Source organism: Schistocerca gregaria, chromosome 5 (assembly GCF_023897955.1).
Source record: "Schistocerca gregaria isolate iqSchGreg1 chromosome 5, iqSchGreg1.2, whole genome shotgun sequence".
NCBI classification, from domain to species: Eukaryota; Metazoa; Arthropoda; class Insecta; order Orthoptera; family Acrididae; genus Schistocerca; species Schistocerca gregaria.
In genome coordinates, this window is record NC_064924.1 from 398173955 (window position 1) to 398194797 (window position 20843).

Genomic DNA, 20843 nt, shown 5'->3' on the forward strand with positions numbered 1-20843 from the left:
TCTACTCCCGGGGCCTTGTTTCGACTCAGGTCTTTCACTGCTCTGTCAAACTTCATGCAGTAGCGTATCTCCCATTTTATCTTCATCTACATCCTCTTCCAGTTCCATAATATTGTCCTCGAGTACATTGCCCTTGTATAGGCCCTCTGTATACTCATTCCACCTTTCTGCTTTCCCTTCTTTGCTTAGAACTGGGTTTCCATCTGAGCTCTTAATATTCATACTAGTGGTCCTCTTTTCTCCAAAGGTCTCTAATTTTCCTGTAGGCAGTATCTATCTTACCCCTAGTGAGATAAGCCTCTCCATCCTTACATTTGTCCTCTAGCCATCCCTGCTTAGCCATTTTGCACTCCCTGTCAATCTCATTTTTGAGACTTTGTATTCCTTTTTGCCTGCTTCATTTACTGCATTTTTATATTTCCTCCTTTCATCAATTAAATTCAGTATTTCTTCTGTTGCCCAAGGATTTCTACTAGCCCTCGTCTTTTTACCTATTAGGTCTTCTGCTGCCTTCACTACATCCCTCAAAGCTACCCATTCTTCTTCTACTGTATTTCTTTCCCCCATTCCTGTCAATTGTTCCCTTATGCTCTTCCTGAAACTCTGTACAACCTCTGGTTCTTTCAGTTTATCCAGATCCCATCTCCTTAAATTCCCACCTTTATGCAGTTTCTTCAGTTTTAATCTACAGTTCATAGCAAATAGATTGTGGTCAGAGTCCACATCTGCTCCTGGAAATGTCTTACAATTTAGAACCTGGTTCCTAAATCTCTGTCTTACCATTATACAATCTATCTGATACCTTTTAGTATCTCCAGGATTCTTCCATGTATACAACCCTTTATGATTCTTGAACCAAGTGTTAGCTATGATTAAGTTGTGCTCTGTGCAAAATTCTATCAGGCGGCTTCCTCTTTCATTTCTTAGCCCCAATCCATATTCACCTACTACGTTTCTCTCTCTCCCTTTTCCTACCACCGAATTCCAGTCACCCATGACTATTAAATTTTTGTCTCCCTTCACTATCTGAATGATTTCTTTTATTTCATCATACATTTCTTCAATTTTTTCGTCATCTGCAGAGCTAGTTGGCATATAAACTTTTACTACTGTAGTAGGCATGGGCTTTGTCTCTATCTTGGCCAGAACAATGCCTTCACTATGTTTTTTGCAGTAGCTTACCCGCACTCCTATTTTTGTATTCATTATTAAACCGACTCCTGCATTACGCCTATTTGATTTTGTATTTATAACCCTGTATTCACCTGACCAAAAGTCTTGTTTCTCCTGCCACCGAACTTCACTAATTCCCACTATTTCTAACTTAAACCTATCCACTTCCCTTTTTAAATTTTCTAACCTACCTGCCCAATTAAGGGATCTGACATTCCACGCTCCGATCCGTAGAATGCCAGTTATCTTTCTCCTGATAATGACGTCCTCTTGAGTAGTCCCCGCCCGGAGTTCCGAATAGAGGACTATTTTACCCCCAGAATATTTTACCCAAGAGGACGCCCACAGGAAGAATTATGACTGTGGTTTCCCGTTGCTTTCAGCCGTTCACAGTACCAGCACAGCAAGGCTGTTTTGGTTAGTGTTACAAGGCCATATCTGTCACTTATCCAGACTGTTGCCCCTGCAATTACTTAAAAAGGCTGCTGCCCCTCTTCAGGAACCACACGTTTGTCTGGCCTCTCAACAGATATCCCTCTGTTGTGGTTGCACCTACGGTACGGCCATCTGTATCGCTGAGGCACGCAAGCCTCCCCACCAACGGCAAGGTCCATGGTTCATGGGGGTAGGAAGTGCATTGAAGACAGATTAATAATAGAAGGCAACTTTTGATATAAAGAAACTGTCCATATGCCTCTGTAAGACCTAATATCCCGTATCTGATCTTCATGGTCCTTAAGTGCAATGTATGTTAGCGGCAGAAGAATCATTCGGCAGTCAGATTCAAATGCTAGTTATCTAAATTTTCTCAATGGCATTTCTCAAAAAGAATGTCTTCAATCCAGGGATTCTTGTTTCAGTTCCTAAAGCATCTCTGCAACAAATGATGTTCGAACTTACTGGTAACAAATCCAGCAGCCCACCTCTGAATTGCTTGTATGTCTTCCTTCAATCCGACCTGGTACAGATGCCAAACAACCTAGCAGTACTCAAGAATAGGTTGCACTGGTGTCCTATACGTGGTGCACTTTACAAGTGAACCACTCTTTTATAAAATTCTGCCAATAAATGGAAATTTACCATTCACTTTCCCTATCACAGTTCTCACTTGCTCATTCCTCATCTTCATATTGCTTTTCAGCATTACACCTAGATATTTGAATGACTTGACTGTCTCGAGCAGGACACTAGCAACAGTGTATTTGAACATTTCAGATCTGATCTTCCTACCCATCCAAATTAACTTACATTTTTTCCACTTTCAGGGCTAGCTGCCATTTGTCATGCCAATTGAAAAGTTTAAGTCATCTTGTATTTTCTTACAATCACTCAGCTTCGACACCTTACCATATACCATAGCATCAGCAAACCACAGATTTCTGCCCACCCTGTCGGCCAAATCATTTGTAAGTGTGGAGAACAACAGAGGTCCTATCACACTTCCAGGGACACTCCTGATGATATCCTTGACTGTCATGATTACTCGCCATCAAGGCGGCATACTGGGTTCTATTATTTAAGGAGTCTTTGAGCCATTCAGATATCTGAACTTATTCCATATGCTTGTACTTTAACAGCCTGCAATGGGGCACCATGTGAAAGGCTTTCCAGAAATCTAGAAATACGGAATCAGTCCACTGCCCTCCATTCATAGTTCGCAGTGTATCGTGTGAAAAAAGGGCAAGCTGAGTTCCGCACGAGCGATGCTTTCTAAAACCATGCTGATTCATAGACATAAGCTTCTCAGTCGCAAGAAAGTTGTTGATATTCAAACTAAGAATATGTTCAAGGATTCTGCAGCAAACAGAAGCTACAGATATTGTCTGTAATTTTATGGGTCCATTCTTTTACCGTTCTTATGAACTGGAGTCAACCGCGCCTTTTTTTCCAGTCTCTTAGGATTTTGTGCTACTTACACTGACTACTGTACGCTTATACATCATAAGAGCAACAGAGATCCTTTCACATTTCCTTCATCATCTTAATTTTGGCATCATTTTTGATGAATGCTCTACGTCCAAGACGACAAGCTGGTTTCTGCCAGTCAAGAATCAGTCCGAGCAATCGCAAATATTGGATCATATAACAAATCAGGACAGGCATTCTAGCAACATGAAATAACAACACACATTGCACAACATGTAACCTTTGAACTATTTATAACATCTTCCGTGAGATGAGGAAGTCAGCTCACACAGGATGATGCAAAAGGGGGGTGAGGGGGGGATGGGAGTGGAAGAGGTGCACGAGCATTCTGAATAATGTTACATAGAACTTCACATACCTGAAGCAAATCCTTGATAAGCCATATCAAAAAATGGAAATAGCTTCTTCTGTTTCACAACGTTCGCTATTTCTTTCCACTGTTCAGGTTTTGGGTCTACACCAGTGGGATTGTGAGCACACGCATGGAACAGAATTATCGATTTTTCTGGAATTTTCTAGAAATGAAATATGGCATACCATAACTCAATTATGGACATAATATGACATTTAGAGCAATCCTACACTCTTAAATATCTTCCTCTAATATAGCAAACATTAAGTAACACATTTTAAGAAAATTATGTCCATGAATAGGAAATTTTGCTCATGTCTAATTAAAATACATTACGAAAATGATTTTAAATGAAGAGAAAATTTTACTCACTGCTATGTCCTGCAAAGCACCTTGGAAATCAAATCCACAAGTTTTTGGATCATAATAACGGTACTGCTTTACATTAAGGCCAGCATGCTTAAAAATTGGGGTATGGTTACCCCATGTTGGGGTTGGCAGATACACTTCTTTGTTGCCTGGGAAGAACTTTTCAAGAAATGCTGCACCAATACGTAAGGATCCAGTTCCAGAAATTCCCTGCAAGGTAGCATTCTGGAAGGAAGGGAAAAAATGTATTTATGGATGATACACATTTATCTTACTTTCATTACAGCTAAATGTTCCACAAAACACTACGAAAGTTCTAGAAACAGTTACCTTTTGCTAGTGTGTGACAAACTTACAGTATTACAAATTACGCATGCCAAATTTACATCAAAATTTGCTGATACAGTCAAGAGATGGCATATCATGCATAACTGCATAACAACATTGCGAAGTACTTTCACATTAAAAAAATTAAGTCAGTCTCATGATTGACATTGTCAGTCTGGGGGTGGTCTGCAATGTATGATTAACTGAAGAAAACTTCACAAGCCAGTATCACTAAAAATCATTTTACTGGATGACCGGTTTGGCAGAACTATGCTGTCATAATTGGATCTTATACACACTAAATAGTTTAGAACATATTGTCCATCAGCATTCCATGTTGCTTCACATTACATATGCACTTCCACTACCATGTAGAAAACTAACCACTGGCATGCTAAGTATAAACGTTTTATGAATAAACATAAATATAGCTAGCTAGTTACTTCTATTTTTGTACATAACAATTTTATATTTGACATGCCAACGTGCACTGATCTTCATGGATGTGAAAAGTGCATATGCAATGTGAAGTGGCTTTGAACACTGGTGGACAATATGTTGTAAAAATTTTAATGCACAAGATCCAACAATGGAAGCTAGTTTCATCAGAAATGGCCATCCAGTAAAATGATTTTTTAGTGATCTTGGTTTGTGAAGATTTCTTCAGTTAACACACATATACTATACACAGTTAGGCAGAAAAAAGAAACACACTAGCATCTGCACTGTGTGTAGATGTTCCACTGTGCGATGTCTTACAGAAAATTTGCAAAATTGATACAAACATTTAAAATTTGTCAAAATTATGCAGGATGATACGTACAAATTTTAGAGCCAGCTTAATTACAAAGCTTTTAACCAAGAAACAGTTGTCTCCGACAAACATATCCCAAATGAAAGACAAATTACTACCATGTTTTTTTTAATTTAATTTTTATTCTGCTGTCAGCAGTTTTCTCGCTGGTTTAATGCAGCATGCCATGACTTCCTCACCTGTGATAACTTCTTCATCCCAGACTAGCTCATGCACCCAGTGTCCTAAATGATTTGTTGGATTTCTTCCAATATCTGCCTTCCATTCTTTTACCCTCTAAGGCTCCGATCTAGTACTATTGGAAGTTATTCCTCATGTCTTAACAAGTCATACCATCCCTCCCCTTTTCTAGTCAGTGTTTTTGGTACGTTTTTCTCCCCTTGCAGATTCAGTAGGAACATTTTGTAATTCATCAGTGCACCTAATATTCAACACCTTCTACAGCAATACCTATCAAATGCTGATTTTCTTTTTCGTCAATTTTCCCCACAGTCCACAATTCACTTCCACAACATATAGTGCTCCAAACGTACATTGCCAGAAAGTTCTTCCTCAAAATTTAAGCTGATATTTTATACTTGCAGGATTCTTCTGGTCAGGTATACCTTATTCATCTGTGGTTGTCTGCTTTTCATGTTGTTCTTACTTCACGTCTTATGTTAGTTCCGTAACTTCCTTGTCATCAATTTAGACATTGTATTTATAGCTGATCTCATTTCTGTTAATGCTCATTACTTTCATCTTTTTTCAGTTCACTCACAATCCAAATTCTATACTCATTACACTGTTCATTCCACTCAAGAAGTTATGCAATTCTTCCTTACTTTAACTGACAATAGCAATGTCGTCAGCAGATCTTAACATTGACATGCTTTCACCCTGAATTTTAATCACATTCCTGAAGCTTCCTTTATCTCCATCACTACTTCTGTAACATACAGATTGAACAGCAGGGGTAGAAGCCAATATCTGATTAACAACCTTTTTAAGTCAAGCACTTTGTTGTTCTTCATTTTCTTGCTTGCGTAATATCTTTATTTTAATTTTTTTTTCTCAGAATATGAATGTTTTCTTTTCATCATTAGTAATAAGAAACTGGTACATTGCTGCAGAAGACAGCAAAGATAGGAATTTAAAATAATCTTTGTAACAAAAGAAAATTCAAGAGAATAATTTTTTTTTATGACTTTTGTTTCAATCTCGCCTGAGAGTACTTACGTTTTAGATATTGCACAAGGACATGTAATTTTTACTGCTGTGTCAGCAATGAGTATTTTAAATATGTGTGATAATGCAAAAGGAAAAAAATTACATATTACGAGTTATAATAGACGCAAGAATATTTTTTTATTTCTATGCATGACTTTTGCCTAGAGTGAGTGAGTGAGTGTGTAAAAATCAGAACAATTGAGCCCAAGTTGCTGCAAAACATGGTTTGTGTGACTTCAGTATTTTAAGTTGCATTGTATTTTTCTTAAGTTGTGAGGAAGACCGTTCCTGGTGCCAATTTTAGTTTGAACACCAATTCATGCTTCAATTCCAGTACTGCAAGTAGTATTTCTCATTACGTAAATTTCATGCTGATTCATACTCTGAGTTAGCTGTTGGGCGCGCTGCCTCCTAGCATGGTTATCCTAAAATCTACCAAGAGCTAACATGTTCTCTTTTTTATGGACATCATATTAAGCATCTTTCTCTACAACTTACGGCTATTTTCAACACCTTACACAAACACTTTTTCTAGTTCCACAATTCATATTAATATATCTTTATTTTTCCCAAGTCTTATATCATCTGCTATGAAACCAACATCAGAAATGCCTCTATGGTGCCTTTACCTTTCCAGATTCCAATTTGGTTATCTAACAGATCCTCAATTTGTGTGTTCCAGCTTCTGAGTATTATACTTAACAGTAACTTTGGTGCATGAAATGTTCATTTAATTGTGCAATAGTTCTCATATCTACCCTTGCTATCTTTGGGATGGTGTGGATCGTATTTTCCCAAAACAAGGATGGTTTGTCTTCAGTCTCATGGATTATACACACCAACTTGAACAGATGTTTGGTTGCCAACGAAGATTTGCATAATATCTACATGGTAAAGTACTCTTCCCTTTGTCTGCTATAATTTTCCAAAATCTCATTTTAACACCACACAGTGGTTTGGAAATATGAAGAATGTTGTTGATATGGATATTTCACTTTGGCTTTATTGCTGGCACAGTGCGATTGGAAATCAATGTGTTACATCAGATCAATTTTCTTCAGATTGGAGATAGGTACCTCCATCCCAGTCTAAAGAAAAATTCAGTATGTTAGCTAAATTTGATAACAGCAACCTATTATGTAATACGCACCAATCACAAAATAATAGTGACCCCTACATTTCATTGCAAACTTTTTTGAATTTTGCACAGAGGCTTACTTCCATGTAAATATCCCAACAACTAAGATCATTAACAAAATGGTGGTTGCATCATCATGAACTTGACAAAGCTGTAACTACTGCAAAAAATGATATTTTTTACTGAGCATTTTTTATAAAATCATCTGAGAAAGATTGCAGGGAGTGCACCTCGATGTGTCATTGCCAACCAGCCAAAAGGTGACAAAACAATGTCTGCCTGCCCTTCCAAAACAAACAAATGAACTCCCCCAGCATTTTGGATGAAAATTGATCACTATACATCGGTCATCGTATCCTGTTCAGACGTATCGTATGTCCTAACCAGGCATGACTTGACACTTCTGCCAGCATCTCTCCCCCTGTTTCTCAGTTGCCCAGAAACTCACCTGTAAGGTACACAAGAGAGCTTTGTGAACTTTGGAAAGTAGGAAAGGGGTGCTGGCAGAAGTGAGGCTGTGAGGGCAGGTCATAAGTTGTGTCCAGATAATTCAGTCTGTCAGAGCACTGAACACAAAAAAGACGAGGTTCTGGGTTCGAGTCCCACTCGGGCACACAATTAGAATCTGAAACAAAATTTCAAGATCAGACTAACTGATACCTCAACAGTGAATCATATGTCCTTGCGATCTTTCATGTATTCTAGAAAAATAATGAATTTGTGATACCTCAAATGCATATTTACCTAAAAACTGGAAAGTAACTCCTTAAATAAACTAAATGCCAACAGCTTAAATGGTATCTTTTGCTACCGTTTTCCCTTCAGCAGATTTGTTCTTATTCTAACCAGGTCACAAGCATGACACTTCTACCAAACTCACAACCCATGAGACAAACAACATATTAAATCTCTTCTAAATGTGCTTTGCATTAATTGCAAATCAGACAATCTATTGTACTAGACGACGTAATTCCTCTGGTTCATAAGTAGTATTTTTTATGCAAGTAAAAATGCAACAAGCAACTAAAATCATTCTAAAATGTGTTTTCTCCATATGACCATCAGACAGTTCTGAGGCAGTCACACATTGTTGACAAAAAATTAATTTATTACTGCAAAAAATAAAGAATTTCATGTTTCAAAGTACATTGTTTCCTAAATCAAAGATATGCACTGTTAATAAAATCATTTGCAAATAAAAGTTAATGCTTTACTAACATAAAAGCATGGAGAATTAATTAATTACTCACCAAACCATTTTTAACTATTTCACTATCATCTCCCAGTGCCAAGAGTATGGATAGCTTACAATATTCTGGATTTCCAGCAATTGGTGCATATTCTTTGTCCATATTCTTTGCTCTTATTTTGTCTTCTGCCTGTCAAAAAGATAACAGCCTCCATCAACTTTATGAATTACACTACATCACACACAATAATATATCCATAAATTTTATTTTTGTTCATGAAATGCAAATGCTGTCACTAGTCAAGTTATGTAAGTATCTTTCTTTTGGATTATATATAACCAAGGCAATTACCTCTCTAACACTGGGTAGAACAAATGGTTTCCCATTATCATCTCTGTAAGCACCAACACCTAGGTTAATTTTCTTTGGGTTGGTATCTCTCTTATAAGCCTCTGTTACTCCTAGAATAGCATCTGGTGGTCCCATCTCAACATGGGACCACCATGAACTGAAATTTAAAATTAACAATTATAATAAAGAAGTGAACATCTAGAGCACTACACAAATATAGCATGAGAAATATTCAAAGGCAATATTAAGAAAAACTGAACTAGAAGATAACAGAAAGATGTACTCACTAGTCTGTATGCACATACACTGCAGTTAAAACTGAGCACAGTACCATGACTTAGACATACTTATAGAGATGGTGCAAATGATCTTAATGTCACAGCAGCTTACACTAAAAAAATAAGATAGAACAAATCATCTGAAACTTCCTTTGAATAGATTAATATTCACAGCCATAAAACACTGAATTCTAGATAACAAGATATAGGAACAGGTGTATCAAGGCAGTCTTGTGACATTGCCACTCTCAAGATTCAATATGACAAGCAAGGCTTTTCAGACTTGCAGAAGCAACCCTTTATAACAAATATTATTATTGTTATTTCTTTCCTTTCTCAGACGTTATGTCTGGTTAAAAATGGAAAGTGATGCGGACCTTGATCAAGCGTGACTTCCTTTTAACTGTCCAGTATATGTTACATTGCATTTAGGAACTTTCGGGTAATTGAACATGTATCAATAATTACATATTTCTGTAGTTGTGTATATATGTTTGGATGTAGCTGTGTTGCATTGATGTACTGGTGAATATTGTGTGGTATGACTCCTGTAGTTGATAGTATAATTGGTATAATGTCAACTTTAGCATGATGCCGCATGTCCTTGACTTCCTCAGACAGTTTGATGTATTTTTCAATTTTTTCTCCTGTTATCTTCTGCATATTTGTTGTATTGGGCATGGATATTTCGATAAGTTGTGTTAATTTCTTCTTTTTATTGGTGAGTATGATGTCAGTTTTGTTATGTGGTGGTGTTTTATCTGTTATAATGATTCTGTTCCAATATAATTTGTATTCATCATTCTCCAGTACATTTTGTGGTGCATACTTGTATGTGGGAACATGTTTTATTAGTTCATGTTGTATGGCAATTGTCATGTCTTCTGGGGTAGTCTGTATTTGCTAATATTGTACATCCACTTGTGATGTGATCTACTTTTTCTATTTGTTGTTTGCAAAGTCTGCATTTATCTGTTGTGGTATTGGGATCTTTAATAATATGCTTGCTGTAATATCTGGTGTTTATTGTTTCATCCTGTATTGCAATCATGAATCCTTCCGTCTCACTGTATATATTGCCTTTTCTTAGCCATGTGTTGGATGAGTCTTGATCGATGTGTGGCTGTGTCAGATGATACGGGTGCTTGCCATGTAGTAGGTCAATATTGGTATAGCATAAGTATTTATAGCTTTTGTCTTGTTTCTTGCTGTCAATTCCGTTTTCAGTATTTTTGTTAGTCTTCGTCTATTTTTCTTTTAGTTCTTCTTTAATATTTGTATTATCTATTCCTATTTTTTGTCTGTATCCTAGATATTTATAGAAATCTGTTTTTTCCATCACTTCTATGCAATCGCTGTGGTTATCCAATATGTAATCTTCTTGTGTAGTGTGTTTTCCCTTGACTATGCTATTTTTCGTACATTTGTCTGTTCCAAAAGCCATATTTATATCATTGCTGAATACTTCTGTTATCTTTAGTAATTGGTTGAGTTGTTGATTTGTTGCTGCCAGTAGTTTTAGATAATCCATGTACGGCAAATGTGCGATTTTGTGTTGGTATGTCCCTGTAATATTGTATCCATAATTTGTGTTATTTAGCATGTTGGATAGTGGGTTCAGAGCAAGGCAGAACCAGAAATGACTCCTTGGTATATTCCACGCTTAATCCGTATTGGCTGTGATGCGATATTAATTGAATTTGTTTGGATATTAAGCGTCGTTTTCCAATTTTTCATTACTATGTTCAGGAAATGTGTCAATTTAGGATCTACTTTATATATTTCCAATACTTGTAGTAACCATGAGTGGGGGGTACACTATCAAAAGCTTTTCAGTAATCAATGTATGCGTAGTGTAGTGACCTTTGTTTAGTTTTAGCTTGATATGTCACCTCTGCATCTATTATCAGTTGTTCTTTACATCCTCGTGCTGCTTTGTTGACAGCCTTTTAGTTCTGTGTAGTATGTGTCATCAATTTCTGTGTAATGACAGAAGTTAACATTTTGTATATTGTTGGTAGGCATCTTATGGGGCGATATTTAACTGGGTTTGCTGTGTCTGCTTGATCTTTAGGTTTCAGGTAAGTTATTCCATGTGTAAGTGTATCTGGGAATGTGTATGGGTCCGCAATGTAACTTTAATAATCTAGTTAGATGTGAATGCGTTGAGGAAAACTTCCTTAGCCAGAAATTTTCTATTTTATCCTTTCCAGGGGCTTTCCAATTGTGAGTAGAATTAATTGCTTGGATGACTTCATGTTGCAAAATTATCACTTCAGGCATTTGTGGCATCGTCTTTTATGTGTGTGTTTCTGCTTGTATCCACCGTGCATGCCTGTTATGTTGAACCTGGTTTGACCGTATGTTGCCCCAGAAGTGTTCCATGTCTTATATTTGGTGGATTGTCTATTATAATATGTGTGTTATCTAATGTCTGGTAAAATTTCTTTTGGTTTGTGTTGAATGTTTGGTTTTGTTTCCTTCTATTTTCACTTTTTTTGTATCTTCTAAGTCATTTGGCCAATGCCTGTAATTTATGCTTCTTTTCATCTAATTGCTCTATCGCTTCTTATTGTGAGATTTTACCTAACCTTTTTCGTTTTTTTGTCTGACATTTCATTTCTTATAAATTGTGTTAGCTGTCCGATGTCCTTTCTCAGTTTTTCTATTCTGATCTGTAGCCTGTGTTGCCATGCTGGTTTTGTGGGTTTCTTCTGTGTGTTGGTTGGTTCTGATCTCTTCCTAGTGTGTATATTTAGTGTAGTGAGTGCTCCTACATAAACCAGTAGTTTTAACTTTTCCATAGTTGCATTTTCATTTATTTTGTTGTGTATGATTGTGTTGATAGTAGTAGTAGTAGTAGTAGTAGTAGTTGTTGTTGTTGTTGTTGTTGTTTCGACTTGTGGGTTATTTGGTGGTCTATGCAAGAATGGTCTAATGTCTGTATTTGTGTGTCTATTCTATATATGTCAGCTGAAATTTTTCTTCTATATCTAACATGCGTGTCACTTCGTGTTATATTTGTGCTTGTTCTTGTGGCTGTCTTAAGATTTCATTTTCCTCTGATTGTTTAATTGATGCGCGTTCTTTTCTTTGTTTGCTCTGGGATGTTTGAGTCCATTACTGTATTTTCTTCTTCTTCTGATTGCACATTATTTTGTTCCAGTATTTGTTGTACTTGTTGTTTGATGTTTTCTATTTCTGACTGGGGACTCCTGTTATTTTTGATTGTTACACGGATCTGATCAGCTAGTGGATCTGTTAAAAATTTTAATTCTGGGTATCTGGTAACAAATGTTGTGTATACTGTTATCTGTATCCAGTTGTGTTGGTTCATCAGTTTTATTATTTCCACATCACTATTTCCACTACCATTATCACTATTTCCACTATTATTAGTGTATTAATTTTCAGCTGTTCCACTGCAGTTTTCTTCATCCTCAACATCTATGTTGTGTTAAAATATGTTATCAACTCCATCCAACTAACCCCCTCTGACTTCACAGTTTCTTGTCTTGAGAAACCAATCATAAGACACAAACAATTTGATTCTTATCTCCTCCTCACTTTTCTATTTTCTTTTGCTATTTCATTTTTTGTTTGTTTTGATACACAGATTAAACAACAGTGGTGGTAAAAAATAACACTAATTTGTTTTCACTTATTACTAGGTTTACGTAGATATTTTAAATCAATAATCTCTAACTTGCCCCATTCTTTTAGGACTCCGTATACCAAGTCCTTGTTATGCAGTCTTTGTCTTTATCAAACTTGACATATTCTCTTGTTTATATTATCTTCCCTCAAACAGACACGACTTCTGCTCCTACTGTGTAAAGTTTTCTTTCCATTCTTCCCCATGTTACCCCAGTCAATAGATTCAGCATGCTAGATATCAAGCTGATTGTGCAATAAATGACATTTATCCATTTCTTTTGCGGTAGTATGCCAATTTGATTACAATTGGAGATGTGCCGGACCTATAATCATTTCTATATAGCTATGACCTCATTAATTCATCTTGTATTAAGTATCACTCAGCCAAGTCTGCTCCGTCAGATGGAAAACCTACTGACGCTACCATTCTAGTCATCTGCTCTTAACACTGAGTCCCAAGCCCGAGAACAGCTCATACAGTTGGCACTCTGCAAGCTTTCCATACCCTGGTTTGAGCAGACTCCCTCCATTCCCATAGTTTTAATTGTGCTCAAGGTTATCTTTAGGTTGGACATGCTGGGGGCTGACCACCTCATGGTGTTGCCATAGTGTGGATGTTTCTGGTGTTATTTCAGCATTTCAAGGATAACCCTCACTTGTCCAAAACCACTGCATGGTACTGTAGTTTTCATGGGTTTCTTGTATTAGCAACGCATTATCCAATAAATAGGTCAGACGTTTTGATGAATATTGAAATCATGAAACATTTAAATGAGCCATTTAAAGTTTGTTCCCAAGGGGATTTTCTTGAAAGTCTATAAATTGTTTTGCTTCTGAATCAAATGCAGAAACGACGACAATCCACTATTACTGTTCCATAGTTCTACATTATTTTGCTTGTGAAATCTGCTAAGTTACATTTCCATTTTGTTCTCAGATGAATTTTCACCTCCAACAGTGCACAATACACTTCCTGACAATGAAGATGGTACTTCACATGTAGTGCTGCCTTCAGAGCTCCATGAAAGAGATGATGTATGGGTGTTGAAAAAACCTTCAGATGCAGAATGTGGATGAATTACATTAAATGAGCAGCTATAACTGTCTGAATTCAAAGGAGGACGTGAATGTGTGGCAGAAGTGGATGACAGCAGCAGTCCTGATACACCCCCCCCCCCCCCCCAAAAAAAAAAACACAATACAGTAGTACATCAAGGCAGAAAGTATGAAAAATCCACTGCTGATGAAATGAGACTATCAAATAACATGGATCCCACAAGCATATGGAGTTCATGAAATGGGGCAAAAGACCATGAAATGTATTTGCTTTTCACTGTTACAACCCATATGTATCCAGTACAGAAAAACAGACTGCTTGATTACTGATCTACAAAATAACATTGCTTCCACACTAATAATAAAAAAAATTGCATGGCACGAGATTCGATCCGGCGACCTTCAGATTACGAACCGGAGCGCCACGACACTGTAGAAAATTATTAATCGTAGAGAGTATTTCACGGAAATGGTTTCTTTTAGCTGTCGATTTTCTCGACAACGGCTCAGAAGTGCATCTTGGTGCTTTGCCACATTACACCTCTGGCCATGAGCTTTTATTATGTGCAGTATGAATCGAATCTGAATTTCACAATTGGCGGCCTCCACTTGTGAGTGGCGACTGTGTAGCTGGAAGGTGTAGCTAACCCTTGCAAATAAAACACTGTGGTTTACATTTCGCGACCTATCATTCCTTACATTCCGAATAGCCCTTGTAGTAGTCTCAAGGGAGGGTCAATACAATTAGAAAATGTTCACCGTCACAAAGGTAAGAACTCTCATATGGAAGGAGGGGAGAAGTCCTGAACTGCAAATGGAAAGATGAATGGCCAAATAAGGTTCATATGCTACACTGAAGTGTGTGGAAAAACAGTATTCAAGAGGCAAAGATCGAGCTCAGCGGGCCAGTTTTCAATAGCTGTATCATTGCCACGAGTCAAAGTTTTACCCCATGGAGTGTTGCAATCATTGAAGCCACACAATATTAGGAAGGGTTGCGAGCTGACAAAACAGTGCAAACAACGCATCCTGGCACACTTCAACATCAGGAGGGAGATACACATTATTGACAGTGAATTCTAGAAATGTCCTAAACCAACAGCCACAGCCTCTAAAGTCATATCGAGCGGCGCATGTTATCCGTAGACAAAGTCCACAAACTATCTGCAAACACTGCCCGACAAGGTCAGTACAATTCTAAAAACAGCACTGATAGCAGCAAAAGGTATGGATCTGCACTGCTGCGAACGAAGTTTTCTGGAGGGTAATGCCAAATCAGGGGAAAGATAGTAGAGACATTGTGGCTCAGCCAGGTGACAGAAAACCACTACAGTTCCATTGGAGAATCGCATTATCAGTACCCCGCGGTGGCATGGAGGGACCAAGATGGAAGGTCACACCTCAGGGCCAATACATATTGGTACTGAACCCAGGTTTGTGCATTGGGGGATGGGGGTTACAGGACCACAGTAGCCACCAGGGATGCCATCTATTACAAAGGCAAAACAGGCTGGGCTTGGTGGCACAGGGACCACCAAGCTCATTACCTCCTCCTCAGAAGATACCAATGTAAGAGAGGACTTCTTTGCGCCAGGTTCTGGGACAGGAGAAGGAATGCTAAGGCCTGCAGCCTGTGGCCATTTATTCCACTGGCTGGTACCTGGCTGCAGATCAGTAGATTCCTAGGAAGGGAGCATCCCATGGGACCCATCCCTCCCATTCCTGGTAACAAACCAGAGGGGGCATTGTGTCTAGTGGGGCTTGGGACCTGATGTGCTGAGAGGAGTTGTGGGGAAAGCAATAGGAGGGCAGTGGGTGTAATTCAGTGTCCTTATGTAGAACACACAAAGGACAACAGTACAGTCAATACAGAGAATTTCATCATACACATAGCATACATCATCATGCATTTAAGACGTAGATGAACGGATCTTTGCCTCTTGATACATGGTTTGGGCAAAAGCCTTGTATTCTTGGATTTTCTTTTCACTTTAGCAGAAACTGCAGTCCACTGAACAGGGAGTGGTTCTCCCCGAAGACGATACGGACAGGAAGGGTGAGGTGGGGGGAGGGCACAAATTGAGTTGATGTGCATCTGAAGTCAGTAGTCCCTACAGATGGGACTGGCATTTCAACATGATGTGTATGCAAAACTGTCAAATTCATAATGGCCTAGTTTTACGAAAATTAACCATGATGGGACAGGAAATAAAGTGATAGACCTGCACAAACATTGACAACATTTGCAGGTTAGTTTCACCATGTTTACAGTTGGCACATTCCAGACGTGTGTCACAGCCTGTTGGCACAATAAATCGATTATGAAATTGTTTCTACTAGTAGAGATTATGATAGATCTTGTGAAAATCGTTCAGACTAATCACAGAAAAATGTGAAAGTTCCATAAGCAATTTTAAGTGTGGAGATGATGATAAACAGAGGTAAGCCATGACAAACAGCTTTGGGCTGAGACCCTTTGGATTTAAATTATATAAGACTCTTTCCAATTAAGTGGCACAGAGGGAGGATGGGAATACTAAGATATCATTTGTCAGCTGTGCATGTACAAACTAGTATGAGATGCATAATTAAAGCAACATGCAGAAGTTGGATGACTATCAACTACTGCAGCCAGGAATTTCTGGCATCAGGTGTGACTAAAGCCAAAAATATATGTCCATATCACTTTCTCCTATATTCCTACAGAAAATAATACAGCCAGTAAAAGACAAAAGTTCACCGAAATTAAGGACTAGATAATATGAGAAACTGGCCTGCTATTTCATTGAAAATGATAATTTTCCTCTCAGTTTCAGAACAAGGGTTGTTTAGTGCGTGGGTTTTTGTATACGATAAGAAGCTATCTTAAAGATAAGAGAGAAAACTCAAGTAAGCGTTATGTAATAAGATACGCAGGTGCAAGGACATAAGTGATCAAAGTTCAATTATTAACAGAAGTAAAATTTCCTGCAGTAAACACCCTCTTAGAACTGACAATATCAGAAACTGAGTCCACCTTGTTTGTTTATTTGTTTATTTTCCCAAACTAGTTTTGGCATCAAATACCACCACCATTAGTGGATTTTTTAAATCTGAAACATGCAGAAAATAGCATAGTTATACAAACACAGTGACACAGTATTACATTTTTACTATTTGTTTTCTGAAATATAATTTTCTGTGGATACTTTAATGCAACCTTATTTATTGTATGTTATAGCATGTTTTTGAGAATTATTGTCATTGCTTGTGACATTTTTCTGTCCTTTTTTTCTGTTGCAGTTTTTTCTTAGCAAACATCTGCAACTATGTGAGTGGCTGCTAGTAAACAAAATACTAGAGGGTGAACTTCGTAAGTTACTGTCTTAGAACTGAAACACCAAAAATTGCAAACACAAAGAAGTTTTTTGCGGTTCACATGTATTAAGTGTCTTAGGTGAAACTGAGCTATCCAACAATCCCAATAAACCCACTTCAACATTTTATCTTATAATGAAAATACAAAAAGCTTTTTAGTTTGAGCTAAGTTCTCCCTTCCCAATGATATACAGTTGACACAACTGAACAGTTTCTTGAATAGGTGGCCTATGTCCTCTAAAATGTCACTCAAATTAAAATAGCAAGTATTTGTGACATCATATGAACTACATAACGAAAAATAAAAGGATCTAGCAGTTAGGTAAAAGCAATAGCATGCTAATAGTATTCTGCCTTGGGGGTATTATGTGCTATTAGTGGAAAAATCGACAGCATAGGATGGAGAAGGTAATGGAAATTTAGGACAAAAATGTGTGATCACAGGATAAACCATTTAACAGCAGACTGGAAGAAAAAGTGTAAAAGTTAATGAAATACTGACAGATCAGGAATGTATGGAACATGTTGGAAATAGTGTTAGGCAGGGACCATGGAGCAATATAATAGAACCACAGTATGGAATACAACAAAGGAAATAAGGAGAGAGAGAGAGAGAGAGAGAGAGAGAGAGAGAGAGAGAGAGAGAGAGAGAGAGAGAGAGAGAATAGCCATGAATAATAAGGAATGAATTTAAGTCACTGGTAAATGTCACAAGGGGACCTTATGGCCTGACCCTCTGATTTTCTCCACAGTTACAAGATTTGAAGATTGGTGCCCACACATCAATTACCTAATGCAGTATAGTGTATTTATCAAAAACACTTAAAAATTACTTTTGAAAGATCAGATCCAAGTGCAATATACTCAGTAGTAGGTAAGAGTGTTATGTAATAGGAATTAAACTATAATGTATCTAGTAGTGTTAATTTTTCCTACTTTTATTTAAATTCCATGTTTATTAACACACACAAACCTTACTTAACAAATACTGAATTCTATTTTAATATATTTTATTTGTATTACTAGTAGCATGAAAATGAAAGTATTGAGAGGAAATTAAAATTTGTTATGAAAACGTGAAATGTCAAGCAAAAAGTATAATTTTATTTCTGAAGACTGAAGAGCATTATTGAGGACATAATTTTTATTCATTTAACAAAAATGTATTTAACGTGACTTATCAAATATTAATTTATTTTAATATGACCAATAATAAATAGTGAAATGTTTTAATTTAAAATTATGATACAATATTTGTTAATGAACATTTTCATTTGTTCATAAATGATGATTATGTTGTTATTGTCGTCGTCTTCAGTCCTGAGAGTGGTTTGATGCAGCTCTCCATGCTACTCTTTCCTGTGCAAGCTTCATCTCCCAGTACCTACTGCAACCTACATCCTTCTGAATCTGTTTAGTTTAGTAATCTCTTGGTCTCCCTCTACAATTTTTACCCTCCATGCTGCCCTCCAATATTAAATTGGTGATCCCTTGATGCCTCAGAACATGTCGTACCAACCGATCCCTTCTTCTAGTCAAGTTGTGCCACAAACTACTCTTCTCCCCAATACTATCCAATACTGCCTTATTAGTTATATGATCTACCCATCTAATCTTCAGCATTCTTCTGGAGAACCACATTGCAAACGCTACTATTCTCTTGTTGTCCAAACTATTTATCATCCATGTTTCACTTCCATACATGGCTAAGCTCCATACAAATAATTTCAAAAAAGACTTCCTGACACTTAAATCTATACTCGATGTTAACAAATTTCTCTTCTTCAGAAACGATTTCCTTGCCATTGTCAGTCTACATTTTATACCCCCTCTACTTTGACCACCATCAGTTATTTTGCCCCCCAAATAGCAAAACTCCTTTACTAGCCTACTTTAAGTGTCTCATCTCCTAATCTAATTCCCTCCACATCACCTGACTTAATTCAACTACATTCCATTATCCTCATTTTGCTTTTGTTGATGTTCATCTTATACCCTCCTTTAATGACACTATCCATTCCATTCAACGGCTCTTCCAAGTATTTTGCTGTCACTGACAGAATTACAATGTCATCGGCGAACCTCAAAGTTTTTATTTCTTCTCCATGGATTTTAATACCTACTCCGAATTTTTGTTTTGTCTCCTTTATTGCTTGCTCAATATACAGATTGAATAACATAGGGGATAGGCTACAACCCTGTCTCACTCCCTTCCCAACCACTGCTTCTCTTTCATGTCCCTCGGCTCTTGTAACTGCCATCTGGTTTCTGTACAAATTGTAAATAGCCTTTCGCTTCCTGTAGTTTACCCCTACCGCCTTCAGAATTTGAATGAGAGTATTCCAGTCAACATTGTCAAAAGCTTTCTCTAAGTCTACAAATGCTAGAAACATAGATTGCCTTTCCTTAATCTATTTTCTAAGATAAGTTGTAGGGTCAGTATTGCCTCACGTGTTCCTATATTTCTACGGAATCCAAACTGATCTTCCCTGAGGTCGGCTTCTACCAGTTTTTCCATTCGTCTGAAGAATTTGCATTAGTATTTTGCATCCATGACTTATTAAACTGGTAGTTTGGTAATTTTCACATCTGTCAGCAACTGATTTCTTTGGGATTGGAATTATTATATTATTCTTGAAGTCTGAGGGTATTTACCTGTCTCATACATTTTGCTTACCAGATGGTAGGGTTTTGTGAGAACTGGCTCTCCCACGACCACCAGCAGTTCTAATGGAATGTTGTCTACTCCCGGGGCCATGTTTCGACTCAGGTCTTTTACTATGTAAAACTCTTCACGCAGTATCGTATCTCCCATTTCATCTTCATCTACATTCTCTTCGATTTCCATAATATTGTCCTCAAGTACATCGCCCATGCATAGACCTTCTGTATTCTCATTCCACCTTTCTGCTTTCCCTTCTTTGCTTAGAACTGGGTTTCCGTCCGAGTTCTTGATATTCATACAAGTGGTTCTCTTTTCTCCAAAGGTCTCTTTAGTTTTCCTGTAGGCAGTATCTATCTTACCCCTAGTGAGATAAGCCTCTCCATCCTTACATTTGTCCTCTAGCCATCCCTGCTTAGCCATTTTGCACTCCCTGTCAATCACATTTTTGAGACTTTGTATTCCTTTTTGCCTGCTTCATTGACTACATTTTTATATTTTCTCCTTTCATCAATTAAATTCAGTATTTCTTCTGTTGCCCAAGGATTTCTACTAGCCCTTGTCTTTTTGACTACTTGATCCTCTGCTGCCTTTACTACTTCATCTCTCAAAGCTACCCATTCTTCTTCTACTGTACTCATTTCCCCCATTCCTGTCAATTGTCCCCTTATGCTCTCCCTGAAACACTGTACAACCTCTGGATTAGTCAGTTTATCCAGGTCCCATAATTCCCACCTTTTTGCAGTTTCTTCAGTTTTAATCTACAGTTCATATGCAACATATTGTGGTTCAGAGTCCACATCTGCCCCTGGAAATATCTTTTAAAACATGGTTCCTATATCTCTGTCTTACCATTATATAATCTGATACCTGTCAATATCTCCAGGCTTCTGCCATGTATACAACCTTCTTTTATGATTCTTGAACAAAGTGTTAGCTATGATTAAGTTGTGCTCTGTGCAAAATTCTATCAGGCGGCTTCCT

General features: G+C 37.5%; 1 protein-coding gene across 1 annotated transcript in view; it reads right to left on the bottom strand.

Moving 5' to 3' along the window:
- Positions 1 to 20843, bottom strand: part of LOC126272037 (aspartate aminotransferase, mitochondrial) — a 48701-nt gene that overhangs the window by 18792 nt on the left and 9066 nt on the right. The window contains exons 2-5 of the mRNA XM_049974551.1: positions 8850 to 9006; positions 8559 to 8687; positions 3824 to 4045; positions 3458 to 3614 (exon numbers count right to left, since the gene is read on the bottom strand). Coding sequence (XP_049830508.1) covers positions 3458 to 3614; positions 3824 to 4045; positions 8559 to 8687; positions 8850 to 9006 — 665 coding nt within the window. The remainder of the gene's footprint in view (positions 1 to 3457; positions 3615 to 3823; positions 4046 to 8558; positions 8688 to 8849; positions 9007 to 20843) is intronic.